Source organism: Notolepis coatsorum (assembly GCF_963971535.1).
Source record: "Notolepis coatsorum genome assembly, chromosome: 19".
NCBI lineage: Eukaryota > Metazoa > Chordata > Actinopteri > Aulopiformes > Paralepididae > Notolepis > Notolepis coatsorum.
This window is the reverse complement of record NC_140183.1, coordinates 19,421,861-19,447,219: the sequence shown is the minus strand read 5'-3', so window position 1 is coordinate 19,447,219 and position 25,359 is coordinate 19,421,861. Positions and strand designations below refer to the sequence as shown.

Genomic DNA, 25,359 nt, shown 5'->3' with positions numbered 1-25,359 from the left:
TTTTGACAGAAGTTATAAACGTGGTAAATTTCATCAAAACCCGACCCCTGAAAGCGCGCCTGTTCTCTGCGCTGTGTGAGGAGATGGGAGCTGACCATTCTGCAGTGCTGTTTCACAGCGAGGCAAGGTGGCTCTCACGAGGGAAGGTGTTGTCAATTTGAAAGGTCACGATATTGGTGTTATTTCAATAAATTTAAACATGGCCCATTTCATGACTATTTTTGTTGGGGCGAGGCCCAAAATATTTTGGTCCGCCAAAGGGGGGCCTGACGGAAAAAGTTTGAGAAGCACTGCCTTAAACTAACCACAACCCAAACCACACTGTTACCTTAACCCTTGTGTTTGAAAACTAAATTGTTACACTCTTACTGTACCATTAAGGGACAATATTGTCCTCTTCAAAAACGCCATAAAAATATTATATGTTGAAATAATTTCCCTTTTTTTTCATAAATCTTTTATTCAACTTCAGCCCTGATCATAACCACCAAATATTCAATTCATTTTAGAATTGTAACCCTTTAAATGCCAGTGTTTGTGATGGCATCACAAATTATTGTAAAAAGAAAAAATTTCAATATATCAAATGCAAAGTAGACTTTTCTGGGGGGGATTATTACAGGCTAGCATATGTCAATTATTAGCATTACAAAAAAACTAAAATGTATTTAGTCCTTATCAGACACAAGGGTTAAACTAACCATAACCTTAAGCGCTGGGATGAAGCGCTTGCGACAAGAAGAAAAAAAGGCGCAAAAGTGAGTTTTGTATTTATGGCAACAAAATGTATCCATCACCCACCACCTGACCGCTGTTGTTGTTTTTTTTTTTATCTACTTTTTCTCCCATTTTCTATTTTTCTCCCATCCCAATTTCGTATCGTCCAATTCTACCCTCCCCTGTCTCGAACGCTGTTAGGCCATGCCTCCCACAAGCCGGCTGCAATGTGGACTAAGCCTTACATCACGTGTCCCCTCCGGTACTCGAGGAAGCAGCCGTCGCATCTTTTCACCTGCACAGCGCGATCTCTCAGCGGCGAGGGTCTGCGTGGGAGGGGGACGCCGCCCCCGTCGCTTCCTGATTCTGCTGCGCAGGCACACCAACCGACCTGTAGGAGTCGCTGTCCACAACGTCCGATCCCCACCCATCAGCTTCCCACCCCCTAATACTGCCAATTGTATTAGTATGAACGACCAGCCAAGCTCGAACCCAGCGTCTCCTGCATTGGTGGTGAGCGCCTTGCCCACTGCACCACCTAGCCGCCCCGCTGTTGTTGGTTTTGATTATTATTATTATCTATTTGTTATTTCACTTGTCTAGAACCACCATTTGCACCTTCACGTTCTATTGTATATTTGTTATTTATTTCTATCGTCTGGCATCGCAATTCGCCCCTTTGCTTTTCATTAGCCATTTATTATTTTACTGTATTGGTGTTTTGTCACCATGACGACCAACTGGAGAAGGCTTGCCCTCATACTTTGTTTGGATGAGTTTGGTGATGTTCCTGCGGTCACCGTGCAGTCCGACAGCCGTGGAGCAAGGAGGATGTGGGTGCATGACTCACAAAAAATGCGGAGCGCTCTGAAAAAAGAAGCCGGGTGCAGCGCTTTTCCTCTAGGCGGCCGCATGCTGCTGCATACACTCACTCCTCATTGGGAACAATTGAAAAAAAGATGCTGGCGCCCCGGAAAAAAAATGCTATATGGACACAAGCCCTAAGAGGAGGTTGTAAATTACCCACGGCTACTCAGACACACACACACAGACACAGACACACACACACTGTATATACCTGGGTTGAATGACTTGTTATGCTATGGTGTTAAAGGTCTGCTTGGACACAGTTGACCTCCACTTGTCTCCCGGCTGCCCTCCTCTCTCTCCTCCCCCCTCCTCTGGGAGGCTGGCTGGGTCTGGGGTGTGTGCTGGCTTCCTGGAGGATCCCTTGGCGGTCTGTCTAGTGTCTGCCTGTCTGCCTGTTGGTCTGTGAGTCATTGTGTCTCTGTGGTGCGATGCTGGGTCAGGTGTCTGGGTGTCTCTGTGGTGTGATGCTGGGTCAGGTGTCTGGGTGGGTCTGTGGTGTGATGCTGGGTCAGGTGTCCGGGTGGGTCTGTGGTGTGATGCTGGGTCAGGTGTCTGGGTGGGTCTGTGGTGTGATGCTGGGTCAGGTGTCTGGGTGGGTCTGTGGTGTGATGCTGGGTCAGGTGTCTGGGTGTCTCTGTGGTGTGATGCTGGGTCAGGTGTCTGGGTGGGTCTGTGGTGTGATGCTGGGTCAGGTGTCTGGGTGGGTCTGTGGTGCGATGCTGGGTCAGGTGTCTGGGTGGGTCTGTGGTGGGAGATGAACAGTAAGTTGTTGTTTCTGTTGTAAACAAGGAGAGAAAGACATGTCTTAAAGGCAATTAAACACAGACCAACTGTAAAGACATGTCTTAAAGGCAATTAAACACAGACCAACTGTAAAGACATGTCTAAAAGACAATTAAACACAGACCAACTGTAAATACATGTCTTATAGACAATTAAACACAGACCAACTGTAAAGACATGTCTTATAGACAATTAAACACAGACCAACTGTAAAGACATGTCTTAAAGGCAATTAAACACAGACCAACTGTAAAGACATGTCTTATAGACAATTAAACACAGACCAATTAATGTAAAGTCATGTCTAAAAGACAATTAAACACAGACCAACTGTAAAGACATGTCTTATAGACAATTAAACACAGACCAACTGTAAAGACATGTCTTATAGACAATTAAACACAGACCAATTAATGTAAAGTCATGTCTAAAAGACAATTAAACACAGACCAACTGTAAATTGATTGATTGCTTTTTATTGTGGAGTAAAAGACAGCATCCAAGGGATAAAAACATGAGAAAGTTATTTCCATCATGGTCCCTGATTTTGGACATGGACAGACATCATAAAACATAGAGTATCATAATAAAACATAGAGCATCATAATAAAACATAGATCATCATAATAAAAACATAGAGCATCATAATAAAACATATAGCAACCCCATAAAACATTAACCTGTATTTCACTTCTACATATACTATCAAGAGACTAACAGATATGCCCTACCCTCTCCTTCCTAGATGTGGCTACGCTCTACAATTCACTGGCTAGCCATATCTTTGTGGCACGTCTAAAGCTTCCCCCCTCTTCAATGTTTTTCAGGGCCACTGGAAGCTCGTTCCACTCCAATGCCGCAGAATATAAAAAGGTATTTGTGCCCATTAGTGAGTTGAATTTTGGCAGAATAAAATCAGTACTTGTCATGTCTTATAGACAATTATACAGAAACCAATTAATGTAAAGACATGTCTTAAAGACAATCACACACAGACCAATGGGAGCTGAGGTGAGACAGACAGACAAATATACTATACAGAGGGCCATATATACTACAGGATGTATCTGCTAACAAGAGGTTGGCGTAGAAACAATACAGGAGTCTTGAGATCCTTAGGCAGCGCTGCTCAAAAGAGCAGAGACCACGCTGTCAGACAGAACCAGAGCATCCAACACACCTAGAACCAGCAGAGTCTCCTCCTTCTGCTTCACCATCATCATCATCATCACCACCATCATCATCATCATCATCACCACCACCACCATCATCATCATCATCATCCTCCTCCTCCTCCTCCTCCTCCTCCTCCTCCTCCTCCAGTGATGTCCAGAAGGGGTGGGCCAGCAGCTGTGGCCAGTACATCCTAAACAACAAATTAACAAGATTAAAAGGTTTGTAGTAGCACAACATAGTGGTTGTAGAACTTGTACTAACTTAGTAGTAGTAGTAGCAGCAGTAGTAGTAGCAGCAGTAGTAGCAGTAGAAGTAGTAGTAGTAGTAGTAGTAGTAGTAGTAGTAGTAGTAGTAGTAGTAGTAGTAGTAGTAGTAGTAGTAGTAGTAGTAGTAGTAGCAGCAGTAGTAGTAGTAGTAGTAGTAGTAGTAATAATAATAATAATAATAAATCAAATTTATATAGCGCCTTTCATAGAACCCAAGGTCGCTTTACAATCAGGACAAAAAATAGGGCAAGGAAAGTTGGGGGGGGAGGGGGAAGAGGGGATGAGGGAAAGTAGGGGATAATGGACCTAATTTAATCTAAAACTAACTGATGGGGAAAGCCTTGGTGAAGAGGTGTGTTTTTAGAGCGGATTTGAAGGTGTCCAGGGTTGGGGCGTTGCGGATTTCGGGGGGGAGAGAGTTCCAGAGGGTAGGGGACGCCACGCTGAAGGCTCTGTCCCCAAAAGTCCGTAACCTGGCGCGAGGGATGGAGAGGAGACCTAGATCAGAGGATCGTAGGTTCCGGGATGGAGTGTACTGGTGGAGGAGATCAGACAGGTACCGGGGGGCGAGGGCATGGAGGGATTTGTAGGTGAGGAGCAGGAGTTTGAAGGTGATGCGGAACCTGACTGGAAGCCAGTGGAGATGGATGAGGGTGGGGGTGATGTGCTGCCAGGGCTTGGTGTGAGTGAGAACCCTGGCAGCTGAGTTCTGGACATACTGGAGCCTGTCCAGGGCTTTGCTGGGTACCCCGAACAGGACTCCATTACAGTAGTCCAACCGGGAGGTGACAAATGAGTGGATCAGGGTCTCCGCCACAGAGTCTGAGAGTGAGGGTCGGAGACGGGAGATGTTCCTGAGGTGGTAGAAGGCAGACTTGGTGACAGATTTGATGTGGGAGTGAAATGAAAGTGTGGAGTCAAGGGTGACGCCCAGGTTACGGACTTCGAGAGACGGGGAGATGGAACAGCCGTCAACGTGGAGGAGGAGATCTCCAAGTAGTAGTAGTAGTAGTAGTAGTAGTAGTAGTAGTAGCAGTAGTAGTAGTAGTAGCAGCAGCAGTAGTAGTAGTAGCAGCAGCAGCAGCAGTAGTAGTAGTAGTAGTAGTAGTAGTAGTAGTAGTAGTAGCAGCAGCAGTAACAGCAGTAGTAGTAGTAGTAGTAGTCAGGCACATTGGAAGGGGGGGTGCGGCAGCACCCCCCCCCCCTCAGTTATTACAAAGAATTTAAAAAAAATTTAAATATCTTTTTTATTTTATTTTAAATGTTATTTTTTATGACAGTATTTATATATTTGTATATTATATACTGTAACTGTAACACTGTATATTATAAGTTTATCCTGCTCAAAGCACTTATATTGTGTGTATTGAGCCGTACTGTATTGTAGCCATTCATTCTCCAATCTGTTAAATAAAGTTGTCATTCATTCATTACACTACTGTACGTACACAATCATACGTGTAAAACCGACAAGATTGCAGCAGAGTTGATTTTCGAGTGATGACAGACTGTCACAGACTGATTGAATGACAGGTGAAACAACTAATTGTATTCACCTCCCGTCTCCCGCCCTTCCCGCGCGCCACGAACCACTGAGCTACTGTGAGAGTTAACTGAGTCTGTTCGCTTGTATCCTTTCGGCAAGCAACAAGCCCTTCCGCGTTGCTCTGATTGGCCGAGCGCGCGCATGAGCCGCAACAAGCTCCTCAGCGAGGCAGGAATACTAAGCTCCGCTTAACGCAATTTATACAAATTGAAGTATTGATTTCGCCGTAACGAATCATTAAAAAAATATACCGTTAACTGGAATATGTTGTTTCTTTACACATATGTTGGATTATGTAATTGGTTTGTCATGACAAACCAATAAAAAATCGCGAATTAACCGGTGGCTACAACAACACACAGTAACTACATGCATCATTGTTTACAATGAACGGTGGGGCTAATCGAAAGGACTGGACACGGACAAGTTAAACAGCAATCAATTAATTTAATATAACAGTCCGGTTCTGTGTTTGTTTGTGTCTGTAGATTGTTGGTGAACAACTAACTTTAGGTTAGTTTAACTTGTCCGTGTCCAGTCCTTTCGATTAGCCCCACCGTTCATTGTAAACAATGATGCATGTAGTTACTGTGTGAAAAAATCTCAAAGGCCGCACCCCCTACCGATTTAAAGTTCCAACGTGCCTGGTAGTAGTAGTAGTAGTAGCAGCAGCAGTAACAGCAGTAGTAGTAGTAGTAGTAGCAGCAGTAACAGCAGCAGTAGTAGTAGTAGCAGTAGTAGTAGTAGCAGCAGCAGTAATAGTAGTAGTAGTAGTAGTAGTAGTAGTAGTAGTAGTAGTAGTAGTAGAACAGTAGTAGTAGTAGAACAGTAGTAGTAGTAGTAGTAGTAGTAGTAGTAGTAGTAGTAGTAGTAGTAGTAGTAGCAGTAGCAGCAGCAGTAGTAGTAGCAGCAGTAGTAGTAGTAGTAGTAGTAGAACAGTAGTAGTAGTAGTAGTAGTAGTAGTAGCAGTAGTAGTAGTAGTAGTAGTAGAACAGTAGTAGTAGTAGTAGTAGTAGTAGCAGTAGTAGTAGTAGCAGCAGTAGTAGTAGTAGTAGTAGTAGCAGTAGTAGTAGTAGTAGTAGTAGTAGTAGAACAGTAGTAGTAGTAGTAGCAGCAGTAGTAGTAGTAGAACAGTAGTAGTAGTAGTAGTAGCAGTAGTAGTAGTAGCAGCAGTAGTAGTAGTAGTAGTAGTAGAACAGTAGTAGTAGTAGTAGCAGTAGCAGCAGCAGCAGTAGTAGTAGTAGTAGTAGCAGTAGCAGCAGCAGCAGTAGTAGTAGCAGTAGTAGCAGTAGCAGCAGCAGCAGTAGTAGCTGTAACTGAGGGGTTACAAAACCCTGACTGTATTAAAGATTGTGATAGATTAAACCACTGCTATGTATGTACTTTAATTACTGGCCAGACAGTACATCTAATATATGGCAGACACTCATAATAACACGGCACTGACAAAGAAATATCATTTGAGGGTATTTATTATTATGCAGTAAATAGTTACAGATATGAGAATTAGGGTCGCGCTTGTATGGCGAAGAATAGGCATAAAGTCAGTCAGTAGCATAAGTCAATGGGAATAGAATAGTTCCTACGATGGGACACTAGGCTAACGCCGCCTGGCGTGGAATAGCAATTAGAGAGGGCAACGCTGGTACCGCTGGAGACACTGGGTTCCTCCCAGAGTTGTAAGTTCTGGAGGAGAGAGGAATGTTCGGATACTCAGTCTGATCAATTGAAGAAGAAGGGGATTCACGTACAGAAGCCAGTCCTTGTAATCCAACGCTCAGCATCAAAAGCAATAACTGTAATCCAAATGCTCGATAGCAAACGATGATAGCCAGCTAGCCTCGGTCCATGAGGCCAGCCCGAATGTAGATCCTCACGGTGTTTAAATCCAAACGACAATGGAAATAAACTATGCTCTTCTCCAGGTAGTACGTTCCACAATCAATATAATCCAACCAATACTGGTTCTGCAATCGCCGCCGCCGGTTCTCCTGTGCACATGTCCAGCAGGTTCTCCGACTAGGCCTCCTCGTGTGCTGGTACCAATGTATTTAGTCCACGCGCACTGGCTAAGGTCCACTAGCTAAACGGACGAACTGTTGGGTAATGCTACACACGAACGAACTGGTGTTGGCACGATACACAATAAATTAACGACTCTTTACTTCACATTAAGCTAGGTCGAACTTGACGTTACTGCATTAAATCTGACACTTCTTTTTTTTTTTTTTGTCTTTTTCCCCCTCCATTTTCCTCCGATTTTCTCCCATACCAATGTTAGTCGTATGCCAATTCCCAGTCCCTTCCTGGTCGCTGCGCACTTACCCCCCACAGTCAGATCATCTGGGAGAGTGGAGGCTACCACGTGCTTCCTCCGACACACGTCCAGCCAATCACCGCTTCTTTTCACCTGGCAGCGCGGATTCTCATTGAGAGGGCGTAGCGTGTGGGAGGACCACACTATCCCCCTCACGTCCAATCCGCGCTTAGCAGGCGCCCCGACCGAACTGTAGGAGTCGCTGTTTACAACGACCCGGACCCACCCCGCCAGCTTCTCCCATCCTCTGATACAGCCAATTGTATCAGTGCAGACGGCCAGCCAAGCTGGTGACAACCCCGGAGCTGTGAGCTGGATTCGAACAGGCAAATCCAGCTCAGCTCCGGGGCTGGTGACGAACGCAATCTCCGCTCGGCCACCTAACCGCCCTTAAATCTGACACTTTTACTATTCACTCCGCACGTGGTTCTCAACGCTCTGTTAAACGCATGGCTTCTCACTTCATTAGTGGATGAGCGAACTGAATGAACAACTACTTAGACGAACTGCTGCTGTTCGCACCTGCGCCGTATATATACTTAAGTGGCTATCTAGTGCCAAACCTCAGTTCTCGTCTCGAATCAATACGCTGTCTCCGGGCATGTTACGACATGCCCGGACTCGCCTTTGAACCTGACTTTGGGGGCTTGCGGTCTGGCGCCGATGGCGTTATCCAATAAGGAAAGCGAATATTACTATGATTCGAACGCAGGCTTAAAGGGATATACCGTGTATATATAAATAATATACAAAGTATATAAAACAATAAATGTAGATTCTCAGCTTTAATCTGGCCCTTCACAACAGTAGCAGTAGCAGTAGTAGTAGCAGCAGTAGCAGTAGCAGTAGCAGTAGTATGTGATCTGACCTGTGCGCAGGGCTCTTGGTGAGAAGGCCTCTCAGAAGATCATGGAACTCCTCACTGGGTGGGCTGGATGAGGGACCTGGACATTAATATTCAACCAGTTATATTTATATTAAACAGCATTAACACAATGGACGCCAGACCAGACATATTTCGGGTTAACTCGCCATCGCTTGAGCGCCAAACCCGAAAAAAGTCGGGTTTTAATCGTTATTTCTTTTATTTGCTATATCCATTCATAATTCATCCATCCAGCCTGATGTTATAATTGGAAATGGGTCTGAGATCGCAAACATCCAATACCGCCACCTAGCGCCTTGCGGCCGCTATTGCACTCCATTTGAAACGATGTGGCTTGTTGTCTGGGCCGAGCTGCGGCGTGCGGGCGGGGTCTAAACACTCCGGCAAGACAAGCACTTATAACACATGCATCGACGAGGGTCGGGCCCCCCCGGTTCGTGTTCTTTGGTGGATTACGTTGGAAACACGATCGCGATCAGTATTTGGAATGGCGATCGGATAATTGGATTATTCTTTTTGCAGTACATCATAGACAAGGTAAGGACTATTGTTATCAATCTTGCGTTGATCCGATAATTCTTTCCCCGTGATCGCAGAGTGTCTGTAATGTACTGTGTAGTGTATTCCTTTGGTGGCGATCGAAGCATAGAAATCCCCGCCCCCCCCCCCCCACCCCTTTCATGCATGCATGATGAAACATAATACCGATAATCTAGCGTTGATTTCAGATTGATTATTGATCCAGGCGGGAAATGGCACGATTTATAATGAAAAAAAAAAAAAAAAAAAACGCTGTTTGCCGGCGTTTCCTGGGATTACACAAAATCACTCTGACTAAAACTATACTCATATTCACCACGGTATAAAACGGAAATGTATGGATGAAAAAATTATCTGTTTTTTGCATCTTGACCATAAGAAACTCAATGACAATCGACTATGTTATTAGATCCATAGCTATAATATTTAATATAGTTTTAGCACTGCAAACACCGGCATTTATCCCCATTGAACAAAGCGCTGGCACACACGACCATACGCCCACAGCGACCTCTGGCGCTGAACCTGTTAACATTCAACAAGTTATATATTTATATTAAACAACATTAACATTCAACCAGTTATATATTTTATTTTATTTATAGCTATATTATATATAGGGTAGTCTACAGTACCAGGTTGTCTAGGAGGAGGGTAGTCTTGATGTACGATCATCTCAGTCAGCTCAGTGAGGCTCTCGGAGTAGAACGGAGGTTCACCTGGAACACAGACACACAGGAAGCTTAAAGGGGAACTACACCCAATTTAATCCAGAATATTATGATGTAAACAGCAGACCAGTTTATTGAAGAGGTGGCAGGATGGTACAAGCCAGAGCAAATGGAAGCTCAACATGACAGAAGCTCTCTCGTGTGTGTGTGTGTGTGTGTGTGTGTGTGTGTGTGTGTGTGTGTGTGTGTGTGTGTGTGTGTGTGTGCGTGCTTGCGTGCGTGCGTGCGTGCGTGCGTGCGTGCGTGCGTGTGTGTGTGTGTGCGTGAGAGGATGGGTGATTTAGCCTGTGCACATCTGATTGCTGCTCAGCAGGTGCGCCCAGTTAACTACCGTCGGTAGTGTGATAGTAAAGGGTTAACCTTCTGTAGTGTGGCAGTGAAAGGGTTAAACATGATTCCACACCAGACAGACACGATACAGACTGTTGTATTCCCTTAGTGATGAATACACTGGAGACACTTTAGAATAACTACCCCTTATGAATAGTTAATAGATCACTCACAAAATGAGTTATTAATGACTTGTTAAATGTTTGTTAATAGTTGGTGATTTAAAACTATGCCTTATAAATAATAGATCATTCACAATCTGTTAGTTAATGGCTTATTAATGACTTGTTAAATGTGTGTTAAAACTATGCCTTATAAATAGTTAATAGATCATTCACAAACTGTTAGTTAATGAGTTATTAATGACTTGTCAAATGTTTGTTAAAACATATATATGGCTGTAGTAGGTGACTGATTAGAGAAGAGGGCTCTGGTGCATGTGTGTAACTATACTATTTGGATAATAACAAACATTTAACAAGTAATTAATAACTAATTAACTAACAGTTCATTAAATGATCTATTAACCATATATAAGGGATAGTTATTCTAAAGTGTTACCGACCAACAAAAGGACCATAAGTTGCCAACAATAATTCAACATTCATTCAATGTTGATTCAAAATGTAATTTTCAACCTCAACCGAAACAATGGGCCTCATTCAACAATACTCTCTTATGGGGCGGCTAAGTGGCGCAGTGGGCAAGGCGCTCGCCACTAACGCAGGAGATGCTGGGTTCGAGCCCAGCTCTCTGCGTTGCTTCCGGCTTGGCTGGTCGTTCATACTAATACAATTGGCAGTATTAGGGGGTGGGAAAGCTGGTGGGTGGGGATCGGACGTTGTGGACAGCGACTCCTACAGGTCAGTTGGTGCGCCTGTACAGCAGAATCAGGAAGTATCTGGGGCAGCGTGAGCCTCCCACGCGTTACTCCTCGCCACTGAGAGATCGCGCTGTTCAGGTGAAAAGATGCGACGGCTGCCTCCTCGTGTACCGGAGGGGACACGTGATGCAAGGCTTCGTCCACATTGCAGCCGACCAGTGGGAGGCATGGTCTAGCAACGTTCGAGACAAGGGAGGGAAGAATTTGATAATACGAAATTGGAATGGGAGAAAAATAGAAAAATGGGGAGAAAAAGTAGATAAAAAAAATAAAAACAATACTCTTATTATTTTTCTTATATTCTTGCGTACCTGTCTGTTAAGAGAACAATAAGAAAAGCCACCGCCACATTAATCAAGCCGTTCTTAACATCGAGATCTGTGCTTACCCAGGAGTTTGCATGATGAATCCCACTCATTCTTAAACTCAAAAGCGTGTTCGCGCTAAAGTAATTTGCATACAGACACGCCCACCATCTCCTTATAAGGTGAATGAGGCGTGTGTAAAACAGCCGAGTTTCGGCATCTGATCCCTGTCTGATATATTCAACAGGAAGCGATTTGCGACACACACACACACGTCTCACGACTTGCGACTCAGTGCATGTGTGTGTGTGTTCCTGTGGGTCGCTCATCGCATGTGTGTGTGTGTTAATCTGATGACAAATAAAGACTTATACTTGTACTATACGTATACGTACTGTATAGTGCGAAATAAATCGTTCCAGCAAAGTAGGCTTTGTCAATACTGAACGACTGGCTGCACGCTTGTCAAGAACCAATCGCGGCGCGCAGTATACTGATAGATATATGCCGCTGATCCATATGCTCTCTCCCTTCAGAGAGAGATTACAGGTGACAGACCCGGTATTTCCGAACTATAGGTTCGGAAATACCGGATCTGTCACCTGTCATCTCTCTCTGAAATGTCCAGATGGCGATCAATAACTGGGAAATGGTCTGGGGGATCCAACCGGCTCATGGTAAGATCTTTTTCACATAAATGACATGCTGATCAGAGCTTGTTATGATACTCAACCAGCCGATCAGCGTATGTGGCTACTGAGACGAACATGGTTATTGGTAATCAATAATCAGAAACGACGTCCCCCGCCCCCCCCCCCCCTTTCATGCATTCATGCTTGAGGATCGTACCGATCATATGCAGTTTGAGTTTTAACTGTAGCTTCTGTATAACCGAAATGCCATTGGATATAACGTTAGTAGCTATTAGCCCTTTATCCAGCCTTCCAGGAAATATACTAGACCAAATCCCGTATAACGCTTATATTCAAGACGCTATAAAATGAGAACGTATTGATGAAAAAAATTATTCTTTAAGCCATTTTGAAGGGACGGTTTATGGTCTCAATTGACAATGAGAATGGACAGATAGCAATACTATAAAGTATAGATTTAGCTCTACAAACAGCCCCACGGACTGTGCAAGTCTGTTTATATTATGCTGGCCGTCTACAGTGATTTTTTTTTTTGTATTTTATTTTTTTATTATTTTTTAAACAAACACATAAACAAACATGACAACACACAATAGGATATACAAATACACATATGCTCCAGCTCGTACCCCCCTCTCCCGGACCCCCCATTGGATAATCCAACCATTATAATTTGTTCCTGACCAGACACTACCATTATATGCTGGCTTTTATTCTCTCCACCACTTCTAACCACATTGCCATTTTGGATTCATTGAGACCCAAAATTCTAGCTGTTGATATTTCTTGATAAATCACATCGAGATATGTAAGAATCCAGACCTTACGGCACATTTTTTCCGGTTGAAACCATCGTGATGCTATCAGCTTTTTAGCCACTGTGATACCGGATAAAACCAATCTCTTTAGCTGTGGAGGTACTGCATGCTCAAAGACATCATTCAGCAGTAATACAGAGGGGTGTACAGGTATATCCAGAGTTAAGAGATTTGACAATTGCTGGGTCACTTCTTTCCAAAATATCTTAACTGGTGGGCAGTCCCAGTACATGTGCATAAATGTCCCTTCGTCTCCATTTGTACATAAGGAGCATTTGGAGTCTTGTTTAAGACCCATTTTGTTCAGTCTTATAGGAGTTAAGTATGCCCTGTGAATATAGTTAAGATTGATTTGTTGATGGTCCGGGTTCCTTGATGCAAGGCGTACATTTGCCCAGGCTTCTTGCCAGTCAAAGTCTATCTCCAGGTCTGGTATATCCCTCCTCCAGACTGAGTCTAGATGTAGGGTTTCATATGAGGCCGTTAGTAATTGATGATAAAAATCTGAAACAAAACCTCTCGATGTCTCTCTTTTATAGAAGAATTTGTGGTATCTGTGGTGTACAATTGGTATCCTTAATGGAACACCGTGAGCCTTCAAACATGCCAATAACTGTGCGTAAAAATAATATGAGGACTTGGTGAGATTAAATTTTTTGCATATCTCATCAAAACTACAAAAACCCTGTTTGTTGAAAACGTCTCCTAATGTGTGTATGCCTTGCTTTTCCCATCTAGGGAATCTTATAGGTTGTTTTCCAATCAAGAGTGCATTGTTATTGAATAAGGGAGTATGATTATGCCATTTATGTGGGATAGACGCATTTTAGACGCATCCAAATGGCCATCAATGTGTTAAGGGGATGCAGACCAGAGAAAGACTTTCGTCTTGTTTACATCAGGGTCCCCCATTTTCAATTCATCATAACATATATGACATATACATGGCATACAGATAGACAGTACTGCTACATCTATACAGAGAAGAGAGGAGAGGAGCGGAGAGGAGAGGTTGTAAATATGCGTTATATGCGTACAGCCTGGGCAGCCAGCATGTAACTGTTCTAACAGCAATATATAATCCATTTCAGAAGCAGAACGCACGCAATAAGTTATAATAATAATTATTATTATTGAAAAGTTCTGGGTTTATAAAGTCGTATTTGGGGGTACTGTATTTGGGGGCAATTGACCAATGGTTTGCTTTCAACCCATGAACTCCTTCCTCTCTCACCATTTTATATAATATATTTTTATTTCATCTACTAAAACTGTATTGTATTATATTGTTTGTTTTGTAAAGTGTCTTTGAGAATTAGGAAAAGCGCTATATAAATTTTATGTATTATTATTATTATGAATGGTAGGCTTTTTTAAATGTTTCTCATCTGGGTAAGAGTTTCTTATCTGGGTAAGAGTGCTCTCGACCACTCTTAGAATTTCTCCAGTGTATTCATCACTAAGGGAACACAACAGTGTGTATCGTGTCTGTCTGGTGTGGAATCATGTTTAACCCTTTCAACGAAATCTGTTCTTATATCGCTTCATGCATGAGGCCCAATGATTCTGGTGTAATTTCAACATTGAATCAAGGTATGATCATGTGTGTGTGTGTGTGTGTGTGTGTGTGTGTGTGTGTGTGTGTGTGTGTGTGTGTGTGTGTGTGTGTGTGTGTGTGTGTGTGTGTGTGTGTGTGTGTGTACCAGTATAGATGTAGTACAGTATACAGCCCAGAGCCCACAGATCAGACTGACTGCTGCTCTCTGCCCCAAGCAACACCTCTGGGGCAGCGTAGACTGGATTACCTGAGTGAGAGAGAGAGAGAGAGATGAGACGGGACAAACACCAAATTGAGACTGCATGCAGAATTTTGCAAATCCATTCTCCGCACCCAACGGAAAACACCAAATACTGCATGCAGAGCAGAACTGCAATTCGAAACTGGCCCCTGTAAATGTCCTAACCCAACCCCCTCCAATGTACAGTAAATGACCTAACCCAAGAATACACGAGACCCTCCTTTTGGAACCAACAACCAAGTATGGTTTCGTCAATATTCCAATGTACAGTTTTGCTTGTACAGTTAAATTCTATAATCACCTGAAAGAAAGTGACCCAGACACACTCCATAACAAAGCCCTCACTTACAGAGAGACCCTAGAGAGATGCCCACTCAGCCAGATGGTTCTTGGACTCTGCTCACAAACACAAGCAGAGCCACCAGACAGAAACCACACTGGACTAAACCAAATTATAAGAAAACAAAAAGAAAACGATCTGACACATTGGAAAGAATCAACCCAAAACCAGAGCAAATTGAAATGCTATTTGGCCCTAAACAGAGAGTACACAGTGGCAGAATACCTGAGCACTGTGACTGATCCAAAACTAAGAAGATCCTTGACTAGGTACAGACTCAGCGAGCACAGCCTAGTCATCGAGAAAGGCCGCCATAGGCAGACCTGGCTCCCAAGAGAAGACAGACTGTGCACCCACTGCACACAAGAAGAGGTGGAAACGGAGCTACACTTCTTAACAACCTGCCCACTATACCAAGACATCAGAGACATATACTTCCCACAAATTGCAAACACCCAAAGAGACTTTGAAAACATGGAAAATAACTCAAAACTGGTGCATCTGGGTTGTGCAGAGATCTAAGCACTGATTTCAAGATTTCAAGATTTCAAGATTTGGGGTGGCTGGGTAGGGTCGAGGTTTAAGCACTCGCCTACAACCACAGAGAGCCGGATTAAATTCCCGGCAACGATACCTCCGGCTTGGTCAGTCGTCCCTACAAACACAATTGGAACACAAGTGTTCTCAGGTGGGAAGCCTGTGGGGTCCTGGTCGTTGCAATAGCGACCCCTACTGGCCGGTCAGCAGGGAGGGGATCTGGGCCAGGGAGATAGTGTTAAGCTCTCCCAGTGAAACTCCTAGCTGTCAGGTGAAAAACAGTGTCTGGCGACTCCACATGTATCAAAGGAGGCATGTGGTAGTCTACACCCTCCCCAGACCGACAGTGGGGTAGTCTACACCGACAGTAGGGTAGTCTACACCGACAGTACGGTAGTCTACACCCTAGTAGGGCAGTGCAGCGACCAGGAGGGAATTGGAATTTAACTAAATTGGGGGATGGAGTAAAGGAGAAAAGGCTAAAAGAATTGCGTCTTCAATCAACATAGTTAGTAACGCCTCGTATGTGCGCGTGAAGATCTTGGAAGAATACGCGTGTACAAGATCGCAGCTTGCTCGTAAATCTTCTCTTTTCTACCTAAAGTTTAACCTAAAAGATGTTTCTGACAAAAATTACAGTGAGATTGCTATGCTATTGCTGGATCTTAAGTCATATTTGATCTTCAACGTCTAGTCTGACAGTTTGATCTAACTTTCGTTCGATGGTACAGGCTCGTGTACCCCTGTTAGATGGTACATGACTGCCTCGCTCATTACAGACACAGAAACAGCATATCGAGAACAGGACTGAAACAGAGAGGTATAGAGGTTGTTAGAAGCGAGTGTTGTTTTTCAGCCAAAAATTAAAAGACATGTTTACGGGACCTCAAAGGCCTATATTAACTTGTTGAAAAGGACTCAAATGTGTCATATTGTAATTTGTCCTAGAAAAGTACTGTTATACCGTCAAAACTGAGAAGGATATGATATATATGATACTTAACTTTGGATATGGCCATGGTTTATATAATTGTATGACCAAAAATGTGGCCATATTGTCCAGCCCTAGTGTACAGTATACTATCGGGTGATTGGTTAGAGAAGTGACCATGTGACCTGAAGGTTTACCTCGAGTCCTTCTCCTGATGTCCTCTGAGATGTCCTCTGTTCCTCTGTCCCTTCTCATAATGTCTTTTGAGATATCCTCTGTTCCTCCTCCTGTCTCCTCAGAAGACACCAGTGTGAAGAACTCCTCCAGTGTCTCTCCCTCCGCCTTGGACAGATATAAGTTACTGAACTTCAGAACGCCTGGACCGTCCAAGAGGATCTAGAGAAGAGACAGGAGACACAAGTTACTGAACTTCAGAACGCCTGGACCGTCCAAGAGGATCTAGAGAAGAGACAGGAGACGCAAGTTACTGAACTTCAGAACGCCTGGACCGTCCAAGAGGATCTAGAGAAGAGACAGGAGACACAAGTTACTGAACTTCAGAACGCCTGGACCGTCCAAGAGGATCTAGAGAAGAGACAGGAGACACAAGTTACTGAACTTCAGAACGCCTGGACCGTCCAAGAGGATCTAGAGAAGAGACAAGAGACACAAGTTACTGAACTTCAGAACGCCTGGACCGTCCAAGAGGATCTAGAGAAGAGACAGGAGACACAAGTTACTGAACTACAGAACGCCTGGACCGTCCAAGAGGATCTAGAGAAGAGACAAGAGACACAAGTTACTGAACTTCAGAACGCCTGGACCGTCCAAGAGGATCTAGAGAAGAGACAAGAGACACAAGTTACTGAACTTCAGAACGCCTGGACCGTCCAAGAGGATCTAGAGAAGAGACAGGAGACACAAGTTACTGAACTTCAGAACGCCTGGACCGTCCAAGAGGATCTAGAGAAGAGACAAGAGACACAAGTTACTGAACTTCAGAACGCCTGGACCGTCCAAGAGGATCTAGAGAAGAGACAAGAGACACAAGTTACTGAACTTCAGAACGCCTGGACCGTCCAAGAGGATCTAGAGAAGAGACAAGAGACACAAGTTACTGAACTTCAGAACGCCTGGACCGTCCAAGAGGATCTAGAGAAGAGACAAGAGACACAAGTTACTGAACTTCAGAACGCCTGGACCGTCCAAGAGGATCTATTCTAGAGGATGGTTCAGCTCTATGGTTCATACTGTAGTAAGCTCTATGGTTCATATATGGTTCATACTGTATGTAGTAAGCTCTATGGTTCATATATGGTTCAAACTGCAGTAAGCTACACTCACACACGCGTGTCCCTACCTTAGCGGGAGTGAGGTCAGATAAGATGATTCCTGATTGGTGGATGTGCTTCAGTCCTCTGACTAAGTCCCGCCCAAATCCCCTCGCCACATCCTCTGACAGACAGCCGTCCTGTGCAACCACAGCCTCCAGAGAGCCACCTTGACCACCAGGGAGAGACGTAGGCAGAAACAACAGAGACTGAAAATGAAGATTCATTCATTTGACACTTTACCAGACCTCCTTGAGGAGAGGTTTGCAGACACCATGTCCGGTTGGTTATTTCCAGGTAAAATTATGAAACATTGCTGCTGTTCTCTAATGCAGCGATCAAATTTAAATACTCTAGACCAGTGGTGCTCAGACCTACTTACCAACTGTTGTTTGTTTTTGCCACATGGACAAAAACACCATATGGCTAAATCACAAGCAGTGTATAATTATTGTATAATTAAAGTCCATGAAATGTACTGCAGAGTCCAAAACAACAAAATCCACAACCAACTACAATAATGTAGTAATGGCCAAATAGAATAATGTAGTAAAGTCCATAACCAAATAGAATAACGTAGTAAAGTTCATAGCCAAATAGAATAATGTAGTAAAGTTCATAACCAAATAGAATAATGTAGTAAAGTCCATAACCAAATAGAATAATATATTCAAATTTATAACGAAATAGACCAATGTAGTAAAGCCCATAACCAAATAGAATAATGTAGTATGGTCTATAACCAAATAGAATAATGTAGTAGGGTCTATAACCAAATAGAATAATGTAGTAGGCTATAGACAGCCTGGTCACCAGTTCACAGCTTTAAATTCTCTCTCCCCTCTCTCTTGTTAGGTGTCAGGGTTAGTCTTGCTATGTGTCACGGGTTAGTCTTACTGGTTGTCATGATTTAGTCTTACTTAGGCTGAGGTTACACCTTTCGTATCATCTTCGTATTGTTTTCTTATACGCATCGCCGCGTATCGCCGCGACGTCATGCGCCTCGAGTCACACTTTCGTTTTTTTTTCGTTTTTGTCACCAGAGCACACTGATGAAGTACACTGCCAAAGCAGTAGGTGGCAGTAGGTGGCAAACATGAAGGCAATTTCAACCAATCAGAACGAATGTGCCAATACACTTCCTGGAAGCTCCAGCAAAGAAAATGTCAACAAGGCAGGCGCCTATGCCGCGCCACCATCTTGCTCAATGCAGCAATTCTTTTTTCAGCAAAGCCTAATAAAAGTGCAATAAACAAAACGGATACATTCACTGTGTGTTCTGCCTGTCATTTGTTGATGAAACAAAACTAACATCAACACAAGTGACCACCAAGAGCGGATAGTTTAGGCTAAAAAACGATCGGTATCATTGTAGCATTGTTAGCTGCATGCTAACGTCAATGGAGTATGCCATTATAACAATATAGCATTGTGGCCAGAAGCTAACGTTAGCTCACGCTACTTAGCCAGCATCAAAACTGATGATATCGCGAGCTATCAGTAGTTAGATAACATTAGAGACAACGCTGTGTGTATTAAACAAAGGTGAATAGATGACTGGGCCATTTTGTTTAATGCTTGTTAAGTTGAAAGAGGAACTCTGAGCTAACAGGGTCTGAATCCTGATAGCTCACGTTAGCCAGCTGCTCATGCCATCGGTAATGCTAGCAGAATGAATGGATGTAAACTTTATTTAACATATTGCATATGGGTACAATACAATACGGCTCAATACAAACAATTGTTAAGGGAATGCAGACTGTTGTAGCTTGGACTGGGGTCCTTATAACAATAACTTGACAACACATGGTAGCTGAAGCTATTTGGGACACGGAGCTCTGTCCCAAACACACACACACACACACTCTGCTGTCACCGGAAGGGCACGCAGATGGTATCTACTGCGCATGGGCGTTTTCGCAACAACGGCTAGCGTGCTGACTACACGCTGTTTGTCGACTCGTTTTTTTGCGTATCTCCAAACGCAAACACAATTTTGCGTTTCAGCCGTATCCACAAAAAAACGCCAAAAAACACGTTTCTGTGTAGATAGGACATGAAACGTCGTCAAAAACGTATAAAAAAACGCCAGGAATACACTAGTCTAACCATAGCCTTAGTGTCAATGTTTAGTCTTGCTATATGTGTTAGGGTTTAGTCTTAGTAGGTGTCAGGGTTTAGTCTTAGTATGTGTCAGGTTTTAGTCTTACTGGGTGTCAGGGTTTAGTCTTAGTAAGGTGTCAGGGTTTAGTCTTAGTAGGTGTCAGGGTTTAGTCTTAGTAGGTGTCAGGGTTTAGTCTTAGTAGGTGTCAGGGTTTAGTCTTACTGGGTGTCAGGGTTTAGTATTAGTAGGTGTCAGGGTTTAGTCTTAGTAGGTGTCAGGGTTTAGTCTTAGTAGGTGTCAGGGTTTAGTCTTAGTATGTGTCAGGGTTTAGTCTTAGTAGGTGTCAGGGTTTAGTCTTAGTAGGTGTCAGGGTTTAGTCTTACTGGGTGTCAGGGTTTAGTATTAGTAGGTGTCAGGGTTTAGTCTTAGGTGTCAGGGTTTAGTCTTAGTAGGTGTCAAGGTTTAGTCTTAGTAGGTGTCAGGGTTTAGTCTTAGTAGGTGTCAGGGTTTAGTCTTAGTAGGTGTCAATGTTTAGTCTTAGTAGGTGTCAGGGTTTAGTCTTAGTAGGTGTCAGGGTTTAGTCTTAGTAGGTGTCAATGTTTAGTCTTAGTAGGTGTCAGGGTTTAGTCTTAGTAGGTGTCAGGGTTTAGTCTTAGTAGGTGTCAGGGTTTAGTCTTAGTATGTGTCAGGGTTTAGTCTTAGTAGGTGTCAGGGTTTAGTCTTAGTAGGTGTCAGGGTTTAGTCTTAGTAGGTGTCAAGGTTTAGTCTTAGTAGGTGTCAGGGTTTAGTCTTAGTAGGTGTCAGGGTTTAGTCTTAGTAGGTGTCAGGGTTTAGTCTTACTGGGTGTCAGGGTTTAGTCTTAGTGGGTGTCAGGGTTTAGTCTTACTGGGTGTCAGGGTTTAGTCTTACTGGGTGTCAGGGTTTAGTCTTAGTAGGTGTCAGGGTTTAGTCTTAGTAGGTGTCAGGGTTTAGTCTTAGTAGATGTCGGGGTTTAGTCTTAGTAGGTGTCAGGGTTTAGTCTTAGTATATGTCAGGGTTTAGTCTTAGTAGGTGTCAGTGTTTAGTCTTACTAGGTAACAGGGTTTAGTCTTAGTAGGTGTCAGGGTTTAGTCGTGCTAGGTGTCTGGGGTTAGTCGTGCCAGGTGTCAGGGTTTAATCGTACTAGGTGTCTGGGGTTAGTCGTGCCAGGTGTCTGGGGTTAGTCTTAGTAGGTGTCTGGGGTTAGTCGTGCCAGGTGTCTGGGGTTAGTCGTGCCAGGTGTCTGGGGTTAGTCGTGCCAGGTGTCTGGGGTTAGTCGTGCCAGGTGTCAGGGTGTTCTACTGACCTGTACAGAGCTCCACTACCAGCCAGAGGTGCTTACTGGTCTCATACCACTCATAGAAGGAAACAATGTTCTGATGTTTCAGGTCATGGCTCAGGCGGACCTAGCAGGCCACAACAGCAATAAATACATTATTATTATAAAAAAAATGTAAGCACATTCTTTTACAAAACAGTGCTAGGAGGGAACGAAGCCCAAAGAGCTTGTACAAAGTTCCACTCCCATCCCATCAATGGCCATAATAATATAATATACGAACGAAATACATGTAAGCATGGTCTAGAAAATAAACTCAAAACAAGATCAGACATAAGGCAAACACTATAGCTAAAAGAAATGGAAGATAGACACGGATAGAATAGATGTCATGTTCAAAACACAGCAACAAGAGCCAATAACAAGAAAAGAAAAATTAGAAAAAATACAAGAAGGCTCATGTGACCTCTGACCCAGAGGGTCTACAGGTAGGTCAGCAGCTCATGTGACCTCTGACCCAGAGGGTCTACAGGTAGGTCAGCAGCTCATGTGACCTCTGACCCAGAGGGTCTACAGGTAGGTCAACAGCTCATGTGACCTCTGACCCAGAGGGTCTACAGGTAGGTCAGCAGCTCATGTGACCTCTGACCCAGAGGGTCTACAGGTAGGTCAGCAGCTCATGTGACCTCTGACCCAGCGGGTCTACAGGTAGGTCAGCAGCTCATGTGACCTCTGACCCAGCTGGTCTACAGGTAGGTCAGCAGCTCATGTGACCTCTGACCCAGAGGGTCTACAGATAGGTCAGCAGCTCATGTGACCTCTGACCCAGCGGGTCTACAGGTAGGTCAACAGCTCATGTGACCTCTGACCCAGAGGGTCTACAGGTAGGTCAGCAGCTCATGTGACCTCTGACCCAGCGGGTCTACAGGTAGGTCAGCAGCTCATGTGACCTCTGACCCAGCTGGTCTACAGGTAGGTCAGCAGCTCATGTGACCTCTGACCCAGAGGGTCTACAGATAGGTCAGCAGCTCATGTGACCTCTGACCCAGCGGGTCTACAGGTAGGTCAACAGCTCATGTGACCTCTGACCCAGAGGGTCTACAGGTAGGTCAGCAGCTCATGTGACCTCTGACGCAGCGGGTCTACAGGTAGGTCAGCAGCTCATGTGACCTCTGACCAAGTGGGTCTAGGGGTCTCAGCTCTGGAACCAAGTCAAACTACCAGCTTATCGTCATCATAAGTCAATTACATATTTAAACGTTAGAACAGGGGGGTATATTCCTCTTTGATGTCAACAGAATGTCAGTGTTAGTCTTACATGGTTGGTGATCTCAGGCCTCTTGGTTTTATCAGAACAGATGATGGCTACGTAGCTGACACTTCCCTTCTTCCTGCCTTTATAGACCACAGATCTACTGTCTGCCGCCAGCTGGTCATACAGGATGAAGTTCTCCATCTGGAAGAGACAGGAAGTAAATACTAGTATCTAAAAGACACTAATTTCTCTGTCAGAGTAGAACAAAGGGGAATATCACTGAAACACGCCCTGCAAAATAAAGAAAGAAACCAAATAAAAAATGACACATTGTACCACCGCCATGGGAATACCGTTAAAATGCATCACAATACATTATAGAAAACCAAATACAGGCTGTTCTCCATCTTGGGGTAAAGAATAGGTTTGAACAGAACAGGTGGTTCTGTGTAGCTCAATGGGTAAATAACCAGGGGTGCAGTCGTAATATGGGCGAAGGCCAAACGCCCGCACACGCGCATACATGTTCCCTCGGTTGCGCACAGAACAGATGATATCCTTCCAGTCGGGAGATCAAGCAACCCCCCACCACACCTACAGGGCTTGTATTTGGTTGTCGGTATCCTATTATTATGCAAAGTCTAGGTGATAAGTGCCGGCGGCCGGGGTATACGGCGCGACAAGTCATTTTTGTGTCGTCGCGCCGGCACTTATCACCTAGACTTTGCATAATAATAGGATGCGCGCACTTCGGCCTCAGTGACGAAGCCCAAACGTCGTTTGACCGCGTATGCCCAGCACTGCACCCCTGTAAATAACTCTCAGGTTTTGATTTCCACTGCATTCGGAGAAAGACTGATGTTTGATTTTAGACCGACTACATTGATTCTACAACATGTTAGCTAAGTTACTAACCAAGTTAAAAACAGGGACACGTCCCCAAGGACTTCAAAATTGCGAGAGTGACCCCTCTGCACAAAAAGGGCAGCAAATTAGACCCAGGCAACTACCGCCCTGTTTCTATTCTTACCTCCATCTCGAAAGTCATGGAAAAAATAGTCTACGAACAGGTCGAAAAGTATCTAGCGGAAAAAATCTAATCTACGAATTCCAATCTGGCTTCAGAACATCCCACTCCACTGACACATGCCTTCTCTATTTGAACGACCACATCAAACAAGAGGTGAACGCGGGCAAATACTGCAGCATGGTCATGCTGGACCTACAAAAGGCCTTCGACACTGTCAATCACTCCATTCTGATTGACAAGCTAAAAGCAATTGGTTTTGATAGTCTATCAGTGAGCTGGATGCAATCCTACCTTGAGGGGAGAGAACAGATTGTGGAGGTAAACGGTACCCTACCCCCCCCCCCCTCACAGTGAGCTGTGGTGTTCCACAAGGAAGCATACTAGGACCGCTACTGTTCCTAATTTATGCAAATGGCATGTCGTCAGCTTGTGACTGCAACTTGTTCTTGTTTGCGGACGACTCAGCCCTGCTGGTCTCTGACAAGAACAAGTTACAGGTTGAAAAAACCCACAGCTCAGAACTCTGCAGAATCTGCACCTGGCTCGCTGATAACAAACTATCATTACACCTGCCAACAGAGTCCATTCTCTTCGGATCAAATAACAAACTCAGAAAGACCGACGGCTTCTCAGCTACAGTGGGTGACAATATTGTCACAAGGAAAGACGAAATTACATACCTAGGTTCCATCCTAGAGGCAAATCTTTCCTGTGACAAAATGGCATCAAATGTAATAAAAAAAGTCAACCAACGAACTAGATTCTTGTACCGGATCTCCTCTCTGGTAAACAAGAATACCCTGAAGACTCTGGCAGGAGCACTCATTCAAGGATACTACGACTATGCTTGCACCTCATGGTACCAAAGTACCTCAAAGGCGCTAAAAACAAGATTACAAACATCACAAAACAAACTGGTCAGACTACTACTTGACCTTAAGTTACTCCTAGAACCCACCTCACCCCTGCCCACTTTGACTACCTAGGATGGCTTAGAGTATCACAGTACAGCAACTTGCAATGGGCCTGGTCTACAAGATACACTACACGACTAAGATACCCATGTACATGTCAAAATACTTCCCAAAGGTCAGTGAATACGACAACCATAACACCAGAGGGAGCTCCACAAATCATGTTGAACCCAGATTCGGCTCAAACAAGGGACTAAACACATTTTCGCAATTATGCCACATCAATGTGGAACGCCCTACCCAAAGCTGTAAAGGAATGTGAATCACTACCCACTTTCAAAACCACGCTCAAAGAACACCTACGGGAGACTGCAATTCGAAACTGGCCCCTGTAAATGTCCTAACCCAACCCCCTCCAATGTACAGTAAATGACCTAACCCAAGAATACACAAGACCCTCCTCTTGGAACCAAGTATGGTTTCGTCGATATTCCAACGTACAGTTTTGCTTGTACAGTTGTACAAGGTCTGCAACTCTGCATCCCCTAACAATTGTGTGTATTGAGCTGTACTGTACTGTACCCATTCTGCAATCTGTTAATAAAGTTTTCAATCAATCAATCAATCAATCAAAACGTTACATTACCTAAGCAACCGCAAACGTTACTTTAACCAAAGTTCTAACCGGGCACCTAAATCCAATGGTAAAATTGTTAAGTTAAATATATACGTTAATCAGAGACGATCTAATAGTTTCTATTTTAGACACAATTGGCATTATACCCGGCGTCAGGTTAACTTACCTGCGTAATGTTTCTGTCTGTTATTCGCTAGATTATTGATAACGTTACTGATGTTACTGTAGCCTACAGTGCAATAATATGTATCGCGTTTCCCTCCTGCTGCCTTCAGACTCCATTTACGTATTCCATAAAACAATATAACGGTATGTATAAAGTATTAACATAATACTAGTACAGTAAATTACATCCAAGCTACC

At 43.9% G+C, this 25,359-nt stretch overlaps 2 protein-coding genes across 2 annotated transcripts; both read right to left on the bottom strand.

The window, feature by feature from the left end:
- Positions 1-1,833: 1,833 nt before the first annotated feature.
- Positions 1,834-3,643, bottom strand: LOC311246057 (uncharacterized protein). Its single transcript, XM_084336127.1, has 2 exons — positions 3,551-3,643; positions 1,834-2,362 (listed from the first exon to the last, which is right to left on the bottom strand). Exons 1-2 carry the CDS (start codon positions 3,639-3,641, stop codon positions 1,995-1,997), a joined length of 459 nt encoding a protein of 152 aa, XP_084192253.1. The 5' UTR covers positions 3,642-3,643; the 3' UTR covers positions 1,834-1,994.
- ulk4 (unc-51 like kinase 4) lies at positions 3,643-25,359 on the bottom strand (the record flags this gene model as incomplete). Its single annotated transcript, XM_084336570.1, has 9 exons — positions 25,163-25,359; positions 22,479-22,616; positions 21,188-21,287; positions 17,789-17,928; positions 16,626-16,824; positions 14,525-14,626; positions 9,737-9,820; positions 8,544-8,619; positions 3,643-3,736 (listed from the first exon to the last, which is right to left on the bottom strand). Coding segments are annotated over exons 2-9 (933 nt in total), but the record flags the coding sequence as incomplete, so codon positions are not given.

Excerpts from the sequence above, each read along its gene's own strand:
- LOC311246057 (XM_084336127.1), bottom strand. The coding sequence starts at position 3,641 with ATGATGGTGGTGGTGGTGATGATGATGATGATGATGGTGGTGATGATG. Across the intron at positions 2,363-3,550 it reads GGAGACTCTGCTGGTTCTAG|AAACAACAACTTACTGTTCA; the intron begins GTGTGTTGGATG and ends TGTTTACAACAG.